At 32.6% G+C, this 23,458-nt stretch overlaps 1 protein-coding gene across 1 annotated transcript; it reads right to left on the bottom strand.

Annotated features, from left to right (window-relative positions):
* Positions 1-254: 254 nt before the first annotated feature.
* Positions 255-1,267, bottom strand: LOC107897127 (zinc finger protein 8). The gene has a single exon (XM_016822474.2). The coding sequence runs from the start codon at positions 1,011-1,013 to the stop codon at positions 306-308; it is 708 nt and encodes a 235-aa protein (XP_016677963.1). The 5' UTR covers positions 1,014-1,267; the 3' UTR covers positions 255-305.
* Positions 1,268-23,458: the final 22,191 nt, after the last annotated feature.

Genomic DNA, 23,458 nt, shown 5'->3' with positions numbered 1-23,458 from the left:
TCTGGTAGCTACTTGGAAGACAGAAATATTCCTCACACGTGTGAAGTTTTTCTGAAAATAGGTACGACATAGATTGCCGCTGTAAGCCGGTACCATGTTTTAGCTAAGCTTGAGGTAAACTATTTGGGTTTTTGGGTTTTTCTTTGTAAAGCTTCCATAATGAACAGAGAGAAGCAAACTGCTTTTAGTTTAGATTAGTGAAGAGATTGTAAATCATTTCATTTACATACTAAAAATAGTAAAATCCAAGATGCTAAAAGGGAAAAACACATGATATTTTCTTTTCAAGTTTATTACGAAATGAATTACAGATGTAGATCCAAGCTAACATTGTCTTTAACGCTTGCCTTCGTTTCATAAACGTACCTATGACTCTCGGAACTTGAATCACCACCACCGCCAGCCTGAGACGACGGCAGAAACTCATCACCGGCGAACAACGGCAACGGATGCGCTGATGAACGGTCACGGTTGAAATTACAGGAGTTAGTTTGAAGCGTAGCAGGGATTCTCCAAACACCCAGTGGATTGCCATTGATGGGTGGTGGAGGGTTAGAAAACCTAGTGCTAATGGTATTGTTCCATGAAGGGTAAGCGGGCATTGACGGCATCGAGGGTGAGGGTAGCCTATAGTTAAAAAAGCCATAAATATCATTATGAGCATCGGATAAAGAAAAAGAATTGTTGTGTTGCCGTTTGGCATGTTGGCGTTCCCTTTTGTGAGCGTTTTGGTGGCCACCTAAAGCTTGGGAAGTGAGAAAGTTTCTGCAACAATAGTGACACTCAAATCTTCTGCTGCTGTTGTTATTATTATCTCCATTCTCGTTGTCCTTGGTAGTGTCTTCATTGTTGTTGTTGTTGTCGGACTCGGTGGCCTCCGTCGCTGAGTCGCCGCAGCCGAAGTCCTTGCCGAATAAACGAATAGCACCCTTTTCTTTAACAGGGGAAGGGCGGATAAAGGGAAGCTGGGAGAAGGATTCCACGTTCATGAAATCGTGTGTTTCCTTCTCCATGGAAGTTGCTGCTTCTTTTTCTTTGGGTTAAGCAGAAGGGAATTGAAGGGGAAAATCAAAACGAGGGAGCAGAGAAAAGAAAGGAAAGAGGAAGGTAGCTAATATTGGGCGGAAGTGGGACCTATAAAACAAGGGATTCATCCATGGTGGAATGAACCAGCCATGGCCATGAATATGAATATGAAAGTGAGGGCTGACAAGCCCAAAAGTGAGGGGCTGGGCGGGGACTTTTTCATTTTTTATCCTGATAATCGTCTTAAAAAATGTTATTTATAAAGAAAAAAAATCTGAAAATGCAATGCAAGTTACTACTACATTTAAATAATTTATTTTTTTATGGAATGTAATTTACAACTATACTTAAATAATCTTATTTTTTATTAATATTTACACTAAATTATCTCACTTAATTTTTTTTTGTTAGTGTTCATAGTCGATAATAGTAGTTAATTCTCTTGTAGCGTGTGCTTTCTGAAGAGATAAATGATTGGTCATAAAATATATTATGAATCTTCAATTTTATAATTAAAGGATAAAGTGAACAACCATAACACTACGCTCTATAATTATTTTAAATTTTATTTACTACTTTAGCCTTCCCCTTTGATTATAATGTTTTCCTTTTTGGTTCTCAAATTTTAGATAATATTTTATATTATATTATTTTTTAAAGTAAATAGAAATATTTATAAAATTAGAATACATTATTATAATTTTTATAAAATTAAAAATAAATAAAAATATGAAATATTATTTGATACATAAGCTTTATTAAAATTTAAAGATTATTTAAGGATACATGTAAATTTCCCAATGTTACAATCAATCATATATGTGAAGTCCTAAAAATATTAGTAGAAAATAGTTATAAAATTAAAAATAAATATGTTAGATAGGAGGCACAACCTTAATGAAAAATCAATTCGCCTCGTCTTAAAACCCAACAAATATAAATGGTGGTTATAGTTTTGCTACTTTTCACTTAAAATTTTCTAGTATCTTGTGGAAAGTTCTGCTACAACCTCCTAACATCATGAAATTTTACTTTTATGTTACCAACAGGCCCTCACCTCCTTATCCTTTTTTTTTTCTTATTTCTATAATTTGTTAAATAAGTGAAAAAAATGTAGATAATTAAACCTGATTCTATATTAAAAGAAGGAGGTTAAATTGTTTGGTGAGTCCTTGAAGAATAAATTAATCTACCAACTACAATTTAATTTTGAAACTTTGAAATTTAAAAAATGTTGATTTCTCATTTTATAATAAGGTGAAAAGAGAATTAGAGTAAGAAAAAATTGGTTAAATTATTCACGTTATTTTAAAAAATAATACATTTAAATAAATCAAGTTTTGGGTATTTGGAGATGATTGAGTAATAGTAATTAAGATGGTATTCTTAGTTGACCAATTCACTTTTGATCATTAAAAGAAATAATGGGCAGAGCAATAAATAAAAATAATGGGAAAGTGTGAAAGGTTTATATTATGTATACCAATCCAATTGAAAGGAGAAATTAATGAGTTACCAAAGGATATTAATTAATCTTTTCAAAATATTAAAAGACGGTATTTTTCCTGTTTTGCTATCAATCTTATTATACAAACACATGTTCCCTTTGCTACTTATTGTGATGGTGACAACAGAGCTAGTTATGAATTCAAATTTGACATCTTATTTGTGACCACACATCAATCCCCTCTTGCAATGGGGATCTTTTAGGATTTCATTTTCTCTTTTTACTTGCATCTCAATAAATTATATATATCTTTTATATTTTATACATATATAAAAATGAAATAGATTGTTTTGATGTGATCGAATTTAAGCTTAAATTTTAAAAACCTTTTTAAAATTAAATATGATTCGATTTAATTCATAAAAAAAGATTGGATTTAAAAGTATATTAAATTAGAATATACTTAAGATTTGAGTGAAAAAAAATTATTTAAAAATAAATGAAGTTTTAGTTGAAATGATAAAAATATTGAAAATTACTCTGTTTTGTGTTCAAATCTCATCAATAATACTTTTCAAATTTTCACAAGATTTTAAATGACAGAAATATTTTGACAATAATTCGTATCATTCTATAAAAGGAAGAGTTTTTTTTTAATAATTTCTTAACTAATTTGAAACCCGATTAAAAAGGTTACACAAACTAATAAGCCCATTAAATATAATTAGATTTTATAATAATAATTAAAAGAAAAAATCAAACCTAGAAATAGAATTAAAAAAACCTACCTCAATTATGGTCACAAGAAGTTATCATTTATCCATCTTATTATTTTCATAAATGACAATTAATGGTTTGCATACCTTTTAATACTTTTATAACATAAATAATCAACTTCATCTTTCTTAATTTCTTTTCTAATTTTTAATCACTAAGCATAAACAATTAATGTCTCCTCAATATGAAAACAATATCTCTATAATTAGTTAAATTTAGGCAAAGTCAATTATGAATATGAATTATATAATTCACGTATATATACAATTGTACATGGGTTGCGTCACTCAGTCCGGCCTAAAGGTTAGCACGAAAAGTAAAATGATTTGGGTAAAAATATAAGTCTGAAAAATAGATTTGGACAAAAAAATAAGTCTCATTTAGAAAACTGGCCGAGTCTCGAGTAAATTTTTTTGGCTCGAGCTTGGCTTGACCCTAATATGCAAAAAAAAAACTATTTTTTACTGTTTTCTTGCTTTTTTTTACTATTTTATTGTTATTTTCTTGTTTTTTTTTCACTATTTTGCTACCATTTCACTATTATGTTGCTATTATTTTGTTGTTATTGTTTATATATTGTATAACTCTTGTTTTATTGTTAATTTTGTTACTATTTTAGAAACATTTGCTTGTTGAGTTGCACTTATCTTAGTGTTATTTAAGTATACATATTTTTTAAAAATTTATTTTCAATATGTTGAGAAACATTTATTTTAACGTTTTAGTATTGCTTTTATGTATTATATAATTTTTTTAAAAATTTATATAAAAAAATTGATATGGGCGGGTTGAGCTCAGATTTTAGTATTTTTATCCAGGCCAAGTTTGGGCAAAATCTTAGGCCCATTTTTCGAGCCAGGCTAAGCTCGAGCCTAGCAACGAGCATAAAATTTTGTTCGGCCCGACCCGACCTGTGGACACCTCTACGTATATGATTGAATTTGAATTGATATAGCAAATTGCTCAATTTTTTAAGGGTAAATTACATTATTAGTCATTAATGGATAATTTTTTGTTTTGGTCACTTAATTAGAAAAAGGTTGTAATTTGATTATTGAACTATCCAAAAATTTTTATTTAAGTCACTGAGTTGTTAAAATTGATGCTATATGGCTTTCTCTGTTCGCATTGCCTATACCAGTTGAAAGTTCTCTTTTCCCTTCTTTTCTACAAAATTTTTCTTCATGAAACAACTTTGGATGTCACAAATCTGCGAACCGAAATTCAAACAACTTTTTTCTTTGATCTCCGACACTGACTGTCAGATTGACTTGGATTTAAGGTATGTTTTTTTTACTCATCCACTGTACTAATAGTCAAATCGTCACAAGGAACTCGTTGGCGAAATTTAAGGAAGATTTTGATCATTCTTTAGGAGAAATATTAGGGTAATCAAGTATTTAAAGTATAGGTATATGTATTTAGTTTAGTTAGTTTTTCCAAAAAAATAATAATAATAAAAGAAAAACTTTTGAATAGTTTCGTAACTTAAATAAAAATTTCCGAATAGTTTAATGACTAAATTGTAACTTTTTTTTAATTAAGTGACCAAAACTAAAACTTATTCATAGTTTAGTACCTGAAGGTGTAGTTTATCCATTTTTGAATTACCAATCATTAGGAAGAAATTAATAGATTTGAAGGACAAATGATGAATGAATATGCTATAATTTATGCTGTTTTCCTTTTTGGTGGAGGGCGGAGGGGTGGTTTCATTGTTAATCTATAATTTATGGAAGTATCCGACACGATGTTCTCTTTCAAAGTATTACTAATATTTATTACTAGTTGGGTCCCCCGTGCTTCGCAACGGGAGTGCAAGCACCTATAAAATACGTTATAGACTTAATCTATAACTATATAAAAGCTATTATGGGACAGCTTCATCTAAACATTGAGAATGGTTGGTTAATTTTCAGCCGAATGAACCATGTCATTAAAATTTTTTAACAAAGGTACTTATAGTATTTTAAGAAGATTAAGAATATATATGTGGAAAGTTTACGTGTATTTTAAGTAGTATAAATTTATTTAACTTTTAAATGGTACTAATTAATTAAAAATATGCATTCGTATATATATTTTGTTGTATTTACATTATTTTTCGAGTATTTAGAAGTTACTAATTAGTATTAAATATATTTTAATGCATTTATAAATTTGGTATTGCATTCATGTTATTTGTTTTAATTATTTTGAATTGTTTATGCTAAGTCTTAATTCATCTCATAGTTACTATAGCTTCATTGTCTTCATTTAAACACATAATCAGGGGCGTAGCCAAGGGGGCTGGCATGGGCCCCGACCCCTCTTAAAATGTAAAATTGCATTTTAGGCCCTTAAAATTTTTTAAAAACTTGTAAATTACTAAAGGTAAACTTGCACTTTGGCCCCCCTAAAATTATAAAAATTTGATTTAGTCCTTTACAAATTATAAAGATATAAACTATAGAAAATTAAAATTTCATCCGGCCCCTCTAAAAAATTTTTCTGGCTTCGCCCCTGCACATAATATAATTTTCACACATTAAAAATTAGTTTTAGGTATATTTTATGTGACACTTTTAACCCGATCCGACGATTGATACGGATAGAAGTTGTTACTACAATCGAAAACTATTCTTAACAAAACTTTAATTACTTAAACCAATATTCACTCTACTAATGAAAGCCCCTTAAATCAAATTTTAATATTTCCAAAGATTTAAAGCATTTTTAAAAACATATGGTGTTTCGACATGGCACATGCTTAAAACAGACTTCCAATTACTTAAATGACATGAAAATATAAACTTTTTGGGTGTAGGAGGCCTTGTCTTGAGACAACATTTGTATGTCTCAAGACATTAACTTCGTGTCTCAAGGCATAAGGTCAATGTCCCAAGACATGACCTTGTTATTATAGAAATTTGGCTACTGACTTGTATGTGTTGAGATGTAATATCCATATCTTCATACCTTGGATCCTTAAAACTAAAATTGAGCTACTAACTTGCATGTCTTGAGACTTGGGTGCAATGTCTTAAGACTTAAGTGCAGGGGACCCAAAATTTAGCTCCAAACATGTCCAAACCATACCAAAACTCATTCAAGTAATTTCAAAACATAACTTAAAGACCCCTAAAATATGCTTAATTGTAGTGCCCCCAATCTGGCCGGGATGGTCTGACCCGAATTTTGAACGTCACATTAGCCACTGAAGTGACTATCTGTTCAAACACCACGAAACACCAACCAACCATTCACACCAAGCTTTTGCAATATAAATCATATTATAAAGTAATCTTAATTGCATGCTTTTATAAAAACATCATTAAAATTGAGCACAAGAACTCAAGTTTTAAGCCTTCCGTGAAACCACCTTGCAGCAAACCCCCATATAGGAACCATAATAGATCGTAGACTCTTGGTGAGCACTAGCTTGTGATCTACCTGTGTCACCTATTTCATAGCAAACTTGGACACAAGTTTTCCCCTTCGACTAATCAGACTACTCTTGGGAATGCTACACTCGCGAACTCCTTTCCTTAGGGAACCTAATTCCCATAGCGAACATATTGACTTGGCGAACACTCCCTATTTTGGCAAACTTACTGTTTTGGTGGATACAAACTTTGGTGAACCCCAAATAGGGTGATGAATACCCCATTGGCATACACCTTATTGGTGAGCTCATGATTATAATTAAGGCGGACTCTACTTCTAACTTAGTTCATTTCACTTTGATGGGTTTTAATTGATTATTCCACAACTCATTTATAACAGGCAAAGTCGCTACCCCTTGCAAGCATTTCATTACTGGCGAGACCTTACACTTATGACCTCCAATTCATACTACCCTTAGGCGATTCACAGTTGTTCATACAAGCATGTTCTGCATATACTTCATGCATCTTAAAATATTATTTTGATTTTTAACATACAAGAGGTATGAAGGTGTACTTTAATACCTGACAATCTCATTGGGTTGTGTAAGCTTGTTAGTTTTACAATTTATCAAACATTGATAATCCAATCAATCAAGTATTCAATCAATGAATTATAAAGTCCAAAATCAAAAATTTAAATAGTCTGTTTACAACCCATAAAAGATTATTTAAAAGTCTAAGTCTATTTTTAAACCCTTAGAACAACTCACATTGCCTTCCACTTTTGTAACAACCCGTTTTTAGGGTTAATTAGAATAGTGGTTTTGGGACCACAAATTTGACATTAAAAAATTTATTTTAATATTTACAGCATGATATTAGGGTTGTGTAAAAATTTCGTGAAGAAATTTTACTTATAACATCCCGAATTAGGGCCTAGTCAGAATAGTGGTTTTGAGACCATAAGTTTGAAATATAAATAATTAGTTTATGATTATTATAAGGCCTAAGATATGTTTGTATGCTTGTGTGAAAATTTCGTGAAGAAATTTTACCTGTAACATCCCGAATTAGGGCCTAGTCAGAACAGTGGTTTCGAGACCACAAATTTGAAATAGAAATAATTATTTTATGATTATTATAAGGCCTATGATATGTTTTCATTCTTTTGTGAAAATTTCATAAAGAAATTGCGTGTGAAAAGTGTCCAATTTTAATTGAGGGACTAAATTGTAAAAAAGTGCAAAACTTGTGTTCTAGAAGCTTTTTGTATGAAATTGAATTTGGATTAGAAATTAGAGGTACTTAAATAGTAATTTGACCAAGTTCTAAAAATTTGGACAAAAAGGGGCTTGGATGGTAAAAATTTGAAAGAATGACTAAAAGGGCATTTTGGTCATTTAATGATTAAATGAACTAAAAGACAAATTAAAAGGCAAAATGTCTCCATCTTCTTCCCATGGCCGTGTGAACCAAGAGAAGCCATGGCTAGGGTTTTGTCACTTTCAAGCTCAATAGTAAGTATTCCCGAGCCCCATTTTTTATGTTCTTTGCATTTTTGAAGTTCTCGTAGCATGATCTACTCATTTCTACCCTTATTTTTAAGTAGGGTTCATGCTTAAAAATGGACCCATGCATGATATGTTAGTATTTTTATGTTTAATGGAAGAATATGAAAGATTGATGTGTGTTTAACATCTTTTACTAAGTGATTTTGCATGAAAACACCTAAAAAGGACCAAAATGTAAAAGGTGTAAAAGTGGGTAGTAAAAATATGAAATAAAGAAAAATATGGGTTGCTGTAGTTATGAAATGGTTTGGCTAGGCTTAAAGTACGAAGAAAACGAACACATTTCATTTTACGAGCCCAGGAACCAAAGCGTAAATATGTGAAAGTTTAAGGGAAAAAATGTAAATTTTTGAAAGTATAATTTTTGGGTCAATTTGAATAATGTGAGTCCTAAATAAGTTATAATTGATATGTTAGATCAAGAAAATGAGATTCGAGCTTAGATCGGGAAGAACGAGGTTATGGACTAAATTAGAATAAATAGCCGTACTTGCATTCGAGGTAAGTTCGTATGAAAATAATAATGCAATATTATACTTGGATTGTAATGCTATATTATTATTACATGAATTGCATGAACTGTCATACGAATGTACTCGACGAGGATTCGACAAGTAAGTTCCTACGATAATGTTTTCGTTGTTTGTGATTGAAACCTAAATTGGTATGTTAATTCGATTGTGTTGAATTGTACGTTTATGATATTATGATAGTGATGTGCTCCATGAAATATTCGATCATTCAAATGTTGATAACGAGTTATGTGATGGTTGAATGTATTGGAAATTGATGGAACATGACATTTAAATTGAATTGAGTAAATTATGGAAGAGTGAAATAAAATGGAAGTTTATATGTGATGGTATGTCATATTCTAATGCTTAATATCATGTGAATTTAAGATGCCTCATTACTATCATGAGTAAGAGAATGGTACTATGATCATTGGGAATGATATTACGAGCAAGCTCGACAGTGAGACAATAGCAAGGACAACCCGGTTGAACCTTAGGTGTAATAGCCCGTTTTTAGGGTTGATCGGAATAGTGGTTTCGGGGCCACCAAATCCGAACGAGTAGGTTGGTAAATATTATATTTAATATTTACGAGTTAATTGTGATTTTAAAAATGTTTTTGTTATTGTGATTTTTGTTTTATAAGCGATTTATTAAGTTCAAGTGGTATGACTCTAAGGTCAAGTGGGTTTAGAAAATGAGGTATCGGGACCTTGTTTCTATAAACCGAGTCGTAAATATTTTTATAAATATTTATGTAGTGGCAATAAGATGGTATTAAAGTTTTGTTGAAAAATTTTATCGTTTCGATAGTTAATTAAGCAAAAAGGACTAAATTGTGTAAAGTGCAAAAGTTGTGTTCTATAACCTAAAGGTATTAAATAGATATAGAACTTAAAAGTAGAAGACTTTATTTGGTAATTAGCCCATTAAAGAGATAGTGGGATATGATGGCTTGGCATTTGGTGTAATAAATAAAGTGTATAAAGGTTAATATTGTAAATTGGTTAAAAATAATAATAAAATGAATATAATAAAAGAATCAAGGTGTCATCTTTTTCATTCTCTTTTTACCAGCCGAATATGAAGGTTTGAGAAGCTATGGAAGAAGCTTCTAACTTTCAGCTAATGCATGGTAGGCATTTCTAGTCCCGTTTTTAATTATTTTTATATTTTCGAGATCGTTGTTGCTTAATCTATCTAATGAGGGGACTATTTTGCAAAACCATTGAATAGTTTGATATTTTCTATTGATGAGTATAATAGGGCTTTGAAGTTTAATGGAAGAATATGAGTCTTTGTTGATAGTTAAACACTTTTTGTTAAGTGAATTTTTGTGAAATTCACAATTAAGGGCTAAATTGATAAATGTGAAAACTTTGTGGTTAAAATGTCAAATAAATGAAATGTGTGGGCTGCTAGAGACACTAGTGATATTCGTCTATAGTAGAATTTTACTCAATTTCATGAATTTGCATTTTTATGATATAGGGACTAAATTCTAAAGAAGTTGAAATATTAGGGGTAAAACTATAATTTTGCCATAAAATGAATTATGGACTGTTTTGATACCATGAACATTTGGCTAAGCTTAATTATGGTTAAAAACGGTTAATTTGCATGTTTTGAGCTCAGGGACTAAAATGAATAAAAGTAAAACTTTAGGGGTAATTTTGTAAAAATGAAAAAAAACGACCAAATTTTATGAAATGGGGTCTTTTAATGTCTAAATTAATATATTGAATGAAATTATTAATTTAGATCAAGATCGGGTGGAAAATCGAGAAAAATGAGAAAATTACCAAAATGCCCCTGAACTTTGGTATCTCTACAATTTAGCCAGGTAAGTTCGTATGCAATAAGCATTGCTAAATTTATGTTTCTAATGCTTTAATATCGTATAAATTGTATATACATGAATATTTTAATGTCTAACGACATATCGACAAAATGTGGCACTTAGTGTGCGGGGCAATCAAATATGGTACTCAGTGTACGAAATATTGAGAATGGCACTTAGTGTGCGAGATATTGAGAATGACACTTAGTGTGCAAAATATCGAATGATTCAAAGGGAAATTATAAATTGTGATTGAATGATTAAATAGAGCAAAGTGAACAGGTATACATGCTATATTATATGAATTGTTTATGAGACCTTGTGTTAAATCGGCAATTGAATTTGTTCAATGCATTAAGTTGGCCAGGTATGTGATATATACTTATGCATGTTAGATCGATTGGAATTGAATCATGAATGTGAAATGAGAAGCATAGGTGAAAATGCCTATGTCATATATGTGAGTAAGGGCAAAACCATCGTAAATTATCGATAACATTGGACTATGTGCGGAATCATCTTATAATTGCTAATTTGAACGGTTGTGTGCGAAACATTGACCATGATGTATTGTATTGAGATTATGCTTAAGTGAAATTATAGATATGTGATGAAATTGATTGGTGATATACATGTTTAAATAATGAGAATGCAAAGAATGTGTGAAAGAGTAAATTTGTAATAAATCTGCTTGGGACAGCAGTAGTAACGTGATTTTGGAAAATCACCATAAATTTTTGGAGTTGAGTTAGAAGCTTAATAAATTATGTAATTAAATCTTAATGAGTCTAGTTTCTTATAAAAGAAACCGTGTAAGAAAAAGAATTGCTGATAATGAGATATTTGAAGTGGCGTGGGATAGAGTCAAATAACTTCGGGGTCCCCTGTTCTGTTTTTAGAAAATCATTATAATTTGTACAAAAATTGTTATAAGATAAAATTTATATGCTTAGACTAATTAATGAGTTTAGTTTCAAATGAAATCAAAGAGAACATATTTTGAATTCTGTACAATGAGAAATTTGATTCGTAGTGAAGAGTGGTCAGATTAGTCAAACAGTGAAACAGGGGAAACTTTAAGAAAAATCTGGTATCGATTGGCCAAACCAAAAATTCTAAAAATTTTATGGATGGAAGATATATGAGTCTATTTTCAGGGAAAATTAACGGAAATTGATTTGGAGTTTTGTAGATCCAGTTATAAACAATTTAGTGACTATTGCTCAGGAAGACAACTTGTAATGAATTTGTGATTATGTTGTAAACACTGATAAAACTTGTTAATGAGTTGCTTATTGTTTTCTTATGAACTTACTAAGTGTAAAGCTTACTCCCCTTTTCTTTCCCATATTCCCTAGGGTTGCCAGGTTAGCTCGGGTTGGAGGCCGTCAAAGATATTATCACATTGTCAAGTCTACGCTATCGGCGTAAGTAAATCTTAGTGTTTCGAGTCTATGGCATGTATAGGGTTGTAAAGTTGAGTAAGTAAATGATACAAGACTAAGATATTGGTAAATATTTAATAATGCCTCATGAATATTTTGGGCCTTGTAAGCCCGATTAAAGGATAATATACGTGTGCATGAAAAGTTTAAAATTGATCAAAAATTTTTACGGTCTATTTTTATATAAATGGATGAGTTTAAATCTGGTAGCACCTCGAACCCTGTTCCGGCGAGGGATACGGGCGAAGGGTGTTACATTAGGAATAGTTAGGATTCGAATATCACAACACCGTGGTTAATGTGAGCCAGTGTAAGACCATGTCTGGGACATGCCATCAGCGTTGATATGTGAGCCAGTGTAAGTCGATGTCTAGGACATGGAATCGATGTTGATATGTGAGCCAGTGTACGACCATGTGTGGGACATGGCATCGGTGTTGATATGTGTGCTAGTCTAAGACCATGTCTGGGACATGGCATCGACATTGACATGAGACTTCATATAAGACTATATCTGGGATATGGCATCGATATGTGGATCCATGTAAGACCATGTCGAGGACATGGCTTTGGCACTCTATTTGGTGCATGATGATTCCGAATGTCCTTTAGTATTCCAAGTGGTTCAACGAGTAGTTCAGTGGATAAGTTGATGTGGATCTAATGAGAATGACAAAGGTGAGAAAATAAGTGTGCTTGTAACGAGACGGTACAAGGTACGTACCCTAAACTTATGAGCATTTGGCTTGGTATGTGATATGTAACGAAATAGTGGTAAGAATGCAAATGAATGATTAATGCTTATGAGAATGACTTCTATGATGATCTTGTGATTGTAAATTTCTATTCATGATGAATAGATGAGTGATGAATTTGAGTTATGATTATGTGAAAATCTTGTGAGCCAAATTTACTTGAAACTTGATATGTTATTCTTTAAGAGTTTGGTCCATTCTATAATGTTAGATTATATGATTTGAGAAACATGAATACACATTATTGATTTGCACCTTTAGTATGTATGCTGAAATGTTTAGCCAAGAGTTGAGATGTTTTATTATGAAAAGAATATGAATAATTGACTAATGTCAAGGCATAGTTATGTATGAATACAGTTGGAAAAGGGTGAACCTTAAAATCGATAAATTTGAAGTTCTCAGATTATATAGATGTAATTGGTAAATGCTTGTTATTTCCATACGAGCTTACTAAGCTTTAAGCTTACTCCCTCCTTTCCATTTCTTTAGTGTTGTCAAGTTAGCTCAGGTTGGAGGTTATCGGAGGCAGCATCACACTATCAAGCTATCACCTTTGGGGTATTGGTGAGTCTTAAGTGTTTTCAAGTGAGTGGCATGTATAGGGACTTAATTATTATGATATGTGTTCTTATGATTTGGCCAAATGTATTGGCTTATATTGATTTATTTGTATATGGCCATGAGATGTGGCTTATAATAATTATGGTTTGTAAGTCTATCTATCCATGCTATGTGTTATTGATTTGAGATATGATGTGATCATGCTTGTTGCCATGAATAGTTAGTGTTATGACATATGTGCATGATGAATGTTTTATGATCAATCGAAATGGTCATAGCCAAGGAGTAATTGCGAGATATGGTACTAAGATAATGATGATTGAATATGAGTGCTTGATGATTAAGTTAGGATTAAATGATAAGTTGATAATCATGGATCAATGGTAAAGGTGGTCATCAAGATGACAAGGCCAATGAATAAGAATTGTTGTGTCTAGATTTGGCATTACATGAGTATGTGAAACATATGAATGATGACATGCTAATGTGTCGTAAGGAAGGATGCTTAATCATTAAACTGATGTTATGATATGTGTCTTTGATGTGTATAAATGTGTAAGGGATTAAGGATAACAAAAGGCTTAGAAAATAGCCTAAGTACTGGCCACACGGGCAGAGACATGGTAGTCTGTCTTAGCCGCGTGAAGGACACAGCCTGGAGATTTGAGCATGTGTCCAGGGCGTGTGAAGTCTATAGCATTTTTTGCTAGAATTTAATTCGTCATACGGCCTAGCACACAGGCGTGTGGCTTGACCACGTAGCTCAATTTGTTTTGTTGACGTCATAAACAGAGAGTTACACGACCTGAGGACACGGGTGTGTTGAGGGCACATGAGCGTGTCCCTGTGTCCACATGGGCGTGTGGCCCTGTTTCATAGAAAATTTTCTAAGTTTTCCCAAAACCTTCTAAAGTTCTCGGTTTAGCCCCTAACTATTTCCAATGCATTTTTGGGGCCTCGAAGGCCCGTGTAAGGGACATTATGCACGTGTTTGAATAATTTTGATATGAACGAAATTTTATGGCCCAATTTTACATGTATGTGTATGTTTAAATCCGATAATGCCTTGTATCCTATCCCAGCATCGGACACGGGTAAGGGATGTTACATTACCGTTTGAGTGGCTAATTCGGTAAAAATGACTAAATCGCGTAAAGTGCAAAAGTTCAGTTCTATTAGCTAAAGGTGTTTAATAGCTATAGAACATTAAATTAAAGGCCCTTATGTTGATATTAGACCATTGACATGTTGAGTGGACATTAATAGGCATGAAATGGATGTTTAACATGCTTATTAATTAAGGATAATATAGTAATTTAAGAAATAAATAAGTTTAATAATAAAAAAAACATTTGTAATCATCTTTCTCCTTCAATTCTCCATCGAAAATGAAAAGTTTGAACAGCCATGGAAGCTTGAGTATTCGGCCAAGCTTGAAGTTAATTCGGTGATTGGTTTTTGCCCGGTTTTTAATGATTTTTATGTTTTTAAGATCGTTGCTTTGTAATCTAGCTAGCCCGTACCTTTGATTTCAAAACTGTTAAAGTATTTGAATGTTACCATTGTTGAATGCATGAGTATTTTGACAGTTGATGATGGAAAATAAATTATTGTTGTTGGATATACATGTTTGGTAAAGTGAATTTTGGTAAAAATGTCAATTTTGGACTAAATTGTGAATTATTGAAATTATGTGGTTGAAAATGTGATTATTTGGAAAATATGGGCTGCTAAGGCAATAAGAAGAATTCGACTAAGCATGGGTAGGATGAAATTGCATGAAATTTGTGATTTTATGTGATAAGGACTAAATTGCAAAAATGTGAAATAATAGGGGCAAAACTGTAATTTTTCATAAATATGTAAATTGTGTTAAATTGAATGAATTAAAGATTAAATAATTAAAATTTTCTATTATATAGATTGAGAAAAATAAGATTCGGATCTAGAACAGGGGAAAATAAAGTATTGAATTAGTCGACCTAATTTGTCATTACAGCGAACGAAGTAAGTTCGTATGCTAATAACCATATTTAAATTGTGTTACAAATGCTTATTTATCATTGAATTGAATTGAATTATATATGTTTCATTATCATTGAATTGCTACGAATGTTGAACGAGCAAATTTGAGCAAGAATCGACGAAGTTATTACATCCGAAAGTCTCGTACGAACCTTAGGAATAATATAGGATACAAATGTCATGACATTAGGACTACCGAGATGTGATTACAGTAAGATGATGTCTAGGACATTGGAATTGTATTGTGATTACGTGTAAGACCATGTTTAGGACATTGGCATCGTTATATGATTTCGTGTAAGAGCATGTCTAGGACATTGCCATCGATATGAGATAACATGTAAGACCATATCTGGGATATGACATTGTATGAGCTTTATGTGATTTCTGAGTATCCTTAACGATTCCAAATGGTTCAATGGACATAGTCAAGACGAGAAGGAAAGTACAATTGAATTAAGTGATACAGGTTCGTACAGAACTTATATGAGAATCAACTGAAGGTAATTTGGTAAGTTTTTAGTGTATCATGTATATAAAATGAGAAAGATTTATGTATAAGTATGTTTGATGCCAAAATGTGTTTATTTGGCTATAATGAGGTATGAATTGAATGATATGTGAGATATGAGTTATATTTGTTTTAACTAAATATACATATGGCATATAGTGTGCAAAACACCGTTATTTGATGATATTTCATATAATTCACTTGGCTAAGAAAAGGTGATGAATATTGAATTGAATAGAGTTTATATATAATTGCTTGTGCATATAAAAATGTGAATGAATTGATAATAAGTATTCAAACCATACGTGTTTTGAATGAATAAACTCATGAAAATCTTGATCATCTATGTGCATGAATTCGAGATTGAATGGTGAAATCATATGAGTTATATCATGTTTTGAGTAATTGTTTAAAATGCAGTTAGTTAATAATATGAGTTTATTACCATACGAGCTTACTAAGCTTTATAGCTTAATTTGTTTTCTTTTCTATGATTATAGTGTTCGGGGGCTCGCTTGGGTTGGAAGTCGGCAGAGATCTCATCACACTATCCAACTATCATTTCGGTACTTAAAAGCTTTGTGATTTTGGTTATGTGGCATGTATAGGCTAATGTCATTATGGTATATTTTGTGTTATGGAATTATAGCCATATGATTTGGTAATACCTCACAACCTAATCCGGCGACGGACACGGGTTAGGGGTGTTACAACTTTAGGGTTTAAAAGCACATCACATGCTTAAGGAAGTAGCCTTGCGATGGATCATCAGATTGCCACACTTCACCACAAGTCCTGCATGCTAATTATCTGCAAGGTATATACAAGGATTGTGAGCTTATTGAAGCTCAGAGAGTGCTCAAACATACAACACATAAACACATCCATCCTATTAGAAATTAGCCATGCTGTAACAATATACATAAAATACAATACACATACACAACATAGTGATATATTGGGAACTTGAGAATATGAAACATAACCATATTTTGTATGCATTGGATAAATGGATCTCCAAACACCAAATAACTCATAGAGTCATACGCTATCTCCGTATAAATGTAGCATAAGTGCTCACACTCTCTAAATACACCTCGCTATCTTTGGTGTATGGAGCTATCTCGACATTTCCTTATCTCTCCAACGCTATCTTCGAGCCATAATGCCTTAACACATAGTAAAAAGGGTAAGTACTCGCAATGGCATGCCAATGATATCCAATGGTTTCAAGTGTTCACAATGCCAACATATCATATTTATCACATTCACAATACACTATATAATAGGGCTTACAGTATCATAGTTCGCAATGTATAGCTCGCATATTACATGAGTTCACACTTAATCATGGGTTCACATAATATGTATAGGTTTACATGCATATTGCAAGGTTTACAAAAAGTTTACTATAGCATGCATAATATATGTACTAGGGTTCGCATGATGTAAAACATGGCTGGCATGAAAATACAAAGCTCACACAATATTTGGTAAGGTTCACATGGCTTACTTGTCTTCCCTTAGCATATGAATTGATGCTTAGGTGCAATATGCAAAAACACTCACATGTCGTTTGCTATTGATCATCGAAGCTACTCCACCTTCTACTTGCCCTTATCTCTACTCAATGAGGCTCCACCACGATCTTTAGCTTCGCACATCAACACATAGCACACACAAATTATTTAACTTTCTAAATAGTGCCACTACCCTAGGATCTTACAGTTCGCCACTCTCCCTGAAGTCAATAGCTCGCTTCTCACTCAAGTTTGACAAACTACGTCACAAAATATAATTTGCTTAATTACTATACTTTAACTTAATTTAATTCCTATTTCTTGCTTCCTAATCTCTTAACTCGTGCCTAAATACAGATCTAACCTAATAGGTTTTTTTTTTAATTTCACTAACTAGTACTTATCGGAAAATCATCGTTCTTCTTCACTCTTATGAGAGAAAACCATTTGTTTTGAGCTATAGCTTTAAGATTTTGTGAAATTGAGTTTGTAAACCTCTTAATCATGTTAAAATGGGTTGAAAATCTTTTTAAAAAAATCTCTTAGTCTTATTACGAGATTCACCATTTTTATGTAAAATAAAGCTTTGAAACTATGATGTTTAATTTTCTTGCTTAGATTTACAAAAATCCAAATTTAAAAACACCTAATAGAAGATTAATACATAAGAAAATAATAGGTTTACCTTAAATTCGAAGACTTCCCTGAATTTCTGTCAATTTAAGCAAAATGAACTAAGTATTAATAAGAATTTGGAGAAGAGTGTTTTTCTTACAAAATTGAAGAAATAAAGGGTGTTTGAATACCGAGAAAATCAATAGAAAAAAAGAAAGTTGAGGAAAAACTTCAGATTTTAAATCTAATCGATTTTTGAGTGAATGAAAGCATGAAGGGAAAGGGACGGTGGGTAGCTTCATATAGCCAACCAAAATTTAAAATTTAGGCTATTTACTCCTTAAGTCACACCTATTTCTCCATCGTTCTAATAGCTCCCTTTTCAATTAATAGTCTTAATTTACACATTTAACCTCTAATTTTGTAACAGCCCGATTTTGGGGTTAGTCGAAACAGTAATTTCAGGACCACGAATCCAACGTATAAAAATCCATTTTGTTTATATTTTTATGGAATACAGTTTTATGGAACTATTCTGTGAAAATATCATTCGAAAATTTTAACGTTTGGACACTCAATTTAATCGAAAGGACTAAATCGTAAAAAGTACAAAAGTTGAGTTCTACTTGTTAAAGGTGTCTAATTGCTATGAGATTTTAAATTAGAGGTCCTTAGTTGGTAATTAGACCATTGGATAAGTTAGTGGACAAAAATGGAAATGGATAGGAAAATTTTCAAAGTTATGCATTAAGGGCATTTTGGTCAGTTGGTAAATAAAAGAATAAAAAGGGAAAATAAAGTCAAAATTGGTGTCCATTTTCTTCTCCTTGGCCTAAATTTTATCGATACCATAGTGACTCAAGGAGATCGAACTCCCTTTTCGAAGTGGAATTATGATCTATTTAATCGAATCTAAGGTGTGGGGACTCATTCTTGATAATAATTTAATAATATTGATTAAATAATAAATAATAAATAATAGTATATTTTAAATGTAATGTTTTTTTGTTATATGATTCTTGAAATATAAGTATGTGTGAATATGAGCGTATTCATAGAGATTGGTAAAAACTGATAAACGAGGATACCAAGTAAGTTAATCCTTCTTCTTCACAAACAACACCAGCACACCCCAAGGCAATACACTCGGTTGAATGAACCCTTAGTCTAATAACTCTTGCAACTGGACCTTTATCTCCTTCAGCTCCTTTGGTTCCATGCGATAGGGTGCAATGGACACTGGTGCGGTACCTGGATACACCTCGATATTGAATTCAACCTCTTGATCTAGTAGAAAACTAGGTAACCCCTCCGGAAATATGTTAGGAAAATCCCTTACGGTGCATATATCCTGAACTCTTAGCTCCTTACTTCCCAAGTTCAGCATATAGGCTACGTAAGCTTTGCAACCTTTACTCAATAGCTTCTCAGCCTTGGTTTCTGAAACTATGTTGGAAAGGAATTTTGGTCTACCCTAGTGACCACAATCTTAGATCTATTCTTAACTCTCTAAGTAATTTGTTTCGTTTCAAAATCTATCTTTGCTCTATGTTCGGTCAGCCAATCCATCACGAGAATCACATCAACCTCACAAAATGATAGTTCCATCATATCTACGGGAAAAACATACCCCTAAATCATTAGCGGACACCTCGGATAGACCTGATCAACTAGAACACTGCCACTTAAAGAACTCTTAAATATCATACCCTGCCTAATGGTCTTTATTAAAATCCTCAACTCACCAACGAGATCACTCACGATGTATGAATGGGTGGAACTCGAAACTACCAATGAAAATATAGAAAAAGATTGCAACATGAATGTATCAGTAATCACATCTGTTGACTCGTGGTCTTGCAGCTCCCTCATAGCGTAGGCAAGAATTGATCCACCAGACTCAATCGGTGTAGCTTCTATGTGAGCAACCGTCCTTTGACCAATCAACTTCCCATTACCACCACGACCTCGGCCTCGACCTCTAGTAGGTGTGGTAGTCTAAGTCAACTCAATTCTTTTCAGGCAGTCCCACAACTGATGCTCTATCAACCTACAACTTAAGCATGCCTTCAACACTCTCCAACATACTCCCAAGTGCCTACGTCCACAGTGCTCACAAGTCATTACTTTTGTCGATACACCCGTAGCAACTATTGCAATGTTTCATGATCTGGGCTAGATCTGTCAAGAATCCCGTCATGTACCCCCTATCAGACCTATAGAAATCACGAGCTCTCTTACCTAACCTCCCTGAAGATCCTGACTGATCGAAGCCCCTCTTTCCAAACTCAAATACCATTAGTCTCGGCGGCTCGATCAGTGTCTCCTCTACCACCGTAGCCTTCTCAACCAAATCATCTAAGACTTCAGTACTCTACTCTATCAGATAAACCTAAATGTCTTAATTTAGCCCATACTCGAACCTCTTATAGTTTTCCTTCTCAAAGAACACCATCTTCGGAGCATACTAGCTAAGTCATATAAACTCGGACCTGTACTCAACCACTGTCATACCTTTTTGAACCAAATCCAAGAACTTCCTCTTGCTAGCATCCAGATACTGCTCTTCCAAATATTTTTTGGAAGGACTCTAAGAAAAATTCCCACGTTAAACGATTAGCAGTGGTACCTCTCTTAACAATATTCCACCAGTGATGACCTTCACTGTTTAGCAAGGATACGGTGCAGCCCAACTTCTCCTCATCTGAGCATCCCATTTGCTCAAGGATCCTTTTAACACACTCTAACCAATATTTAGCAATGGTCGAATCAACTCTCTTAGCTCCCTAGAATTCTGTACCACCTAGTACTCGGAGTCGCTCGAGTGGCAAACCTCTACTAGTTGGGGTAGGGTTCCTACCAACTATTCGCTAAAACACCTGGATAATAACTTGTACCAGGGGCTCAAAACTAGCTTCAGGTACAACTTGCCCTGGGATGGTTCCATCGATGCATTAGCAGCTGGACGCCTGCGTCTAAGAGGTATTTCTATCTACTATCGCATAAAATTAAATAAAATAGGAAAATGATCAGTAACAAGCGATTGAAAAAAATTTCCACATGAAAACATTTAGAGAAGGCATTTTGTCCCCGTTCCTATCCCACAAACAACTAATTTTTCACATAAGGATGTGTTTGTCTTAAAATATTCTAAAAAATGTTAGCTTGTTGAAACCTATGGTTCTGCCTGATTTTTATGTAACCTGGTTTTGATACCAGTAAATGTAGCGCCCAAACCCGGCTAGGATGGTCTGACACAAATTTAAAATGTCACATTAGCCGCTGAAGTGGCTCTCCATTAAAACACCATGAAACGCATCAACCAACCATTCACACTACACTTTTGCAACATAAATCATAATAGAAAGTACTCCTAATTACATGCATTTCTAAAAGCACCATTAAAATTGAGTACAAGAGCTCAAGTTTTAAGCCACCTATGAACCTACCTCGCGAAGAACCCCCATACAAGAACCTTAGCAGCTAGTAGACTCTTGTTGAGCATCAGCTTGCGACCAACCCGCGTCATCCAACTCACTATTGGTCTTGCAAACTACCTTCTCTAGCGATCCCTATTTCTTAGCAAACTTGGACACAAGTTCCCCCTAGGGTGATTTGTCTATGAATTTTACTATTGTAAAAAAAGTCTTGCCATACATAAGTCATATACCCTATATACCAACTTTTTACTTTGATACCAAGTGTGCATAGACTTTCAATATATCAAAGTATATAAGTTATGTACACATGGTCAAACACTTACTCAGGATTGATGTACGTTACACCATGAATGTCACAAGTGAATAAATCCATAAACGAATTTAGGATAAATTCTACTTGGGTCAAATATGATGTATTGCACTACAATATCCAAGACAATCTATCTTTCTAGTTTGACTTATAGACAACATAATAGCCCCCACGAATCAATTTCTTATTTTCATTTGATCTTCATAGACTATAGACAATTTAGATTACCTACTAATGAACAAATATTTGCTTATTCATTTTTCTTTTCTTGTAAAAAACCGTTGAAGACAATCATATAGAGATATAATAAATTAATTATATGAAAAATTATGTATTCAATGAGATAAAAAATTACAAGTAGAATGATGAAATATTTGCTCTAAAGATAAAAATCCTAACATGCATGACTTTTTAAATGTCCCAAAAGCCTTTGATTTCACCTTCAAATGTCCACTTAAGTAAAACATGAGAAATCATTTACGCAAACAAATACATAGCTCTTTCCTCCCAAGACTTTCATTTTGCATAGTCCCTATGAGATCCATATGAAGTAGTTCTAATGGACTTGTTGTAACAATATATTGTAGCACTAGATGTGACACCATATGTTTCTTGCCTTTTTTGTATTCACCACAAAGATTAATAATGTAATAGCTTGATTTTCAGTAGTACCATAAATGATGGTTTCAGAGACTCATTCTCTAATGATTGATTCCATAAAAATTATTAAATAATAATTACGAGTTAATTATAATTTTATATTTAATTTTGGTCTAGTGTAATTTGTTAAGTGGACAATTTTTAAGGTACAAGTTTATTGACCCTAAAGTCAGTAGTTTTAGAAATTGAGTTATCAGGATCTCACTTCCATAAACTGAGGCTGTAAATATTTTTGTTAAATATTTACCAGGTGATTAGATTAGTGAATTAAAATTTGGATAGGTAATTTTATCGAATTAGTGGCTAATTAAGGTTAAATGACTAAATCGTAAAAATCATAAAAGTTAATTGCTACTGATTTTTGTTAGTTAGAAAGCTTAATTAGTAAATGTGCAAGGATCTATAAGGAAATTAGACCTTAGTGCTAAATTAGTGGACGATAAGTGCTTTGTTTTGAATGATTATATGTTAAAATTTCTAGTATGTTGGATCTAATTAAACAAAGCCATTATCATTTTTATTTCTTCATCTTCCATTGAAAGTTCAAAGGAAAAAAAAACCAAAACACCATTGTTGAATGCTCAAACCATTCGGTCTTTGCATGTAAGTCTGATCTAAACCCATTTTTAGTAAATTTTATGCTTTTGACATCGTTGTAGCTTAATCTAGCTCACCCGACTATTAAATCATACAAATTTTAAAGTCTTAAAATGATGGTATTGATGGTTTTTTTATGTTTTTTTAATGTTAAATAACTTTTTGTAAGCTTAGATTTGATTATGGGCTAATTTGTAGAGTGAAATTTGCTAATTTTCAGTAAAAGCACTAAAATGTGAATATATCTAATTTGATGTAAAATTTCTATAATTATGATTTCTAGAGGGTTATAAAAGGATGGAATTGAATTTGGATTGAAAATGGAGCACAAATGTGAGAGATATGATACTTTCAATTTTAGGGACTAAATTGAATAAAATGCAAAACTCTAGGAAAATTGTGTAAGATGAAATTAAGTTTTCATATGCATTGAATATGATGTTTTAAGTTAATTTGATCTCATAATTGGCAA

The sequence above is a fragment of the Gossypium hirsutum genome, chromosome A01 (assembly GCF_007990345.1).
Source record: "Gossypium hirsutum isolate 1008001.06 chromosome A01, Gossypium_hirsutum_v2.1, whole genome shotgun sequence".
Taxonomy (NCBI): domain Eukaryota; kingdom Viridiplantae; phylum Streptophyta; class Magnoliopsida; order Malvales; family Malvaceae; genus Gossypium; species Gossypium hirsutum.
The sequence above is the reverse complement of the archived record's forward strand: the minus strand, read 5'-3'. Positions and strand labels throughout refer to the sequence as shown.

Excerpts from the sequence above, each read along its gene's own strand:
- LOC107897127 (XM_016822474.2), bottom strand. The coding sequence starts at position 1,013 with ATGGAGAAGGAAACACACGATTTCATGAACGTGGAATCCTTCTCCCAG.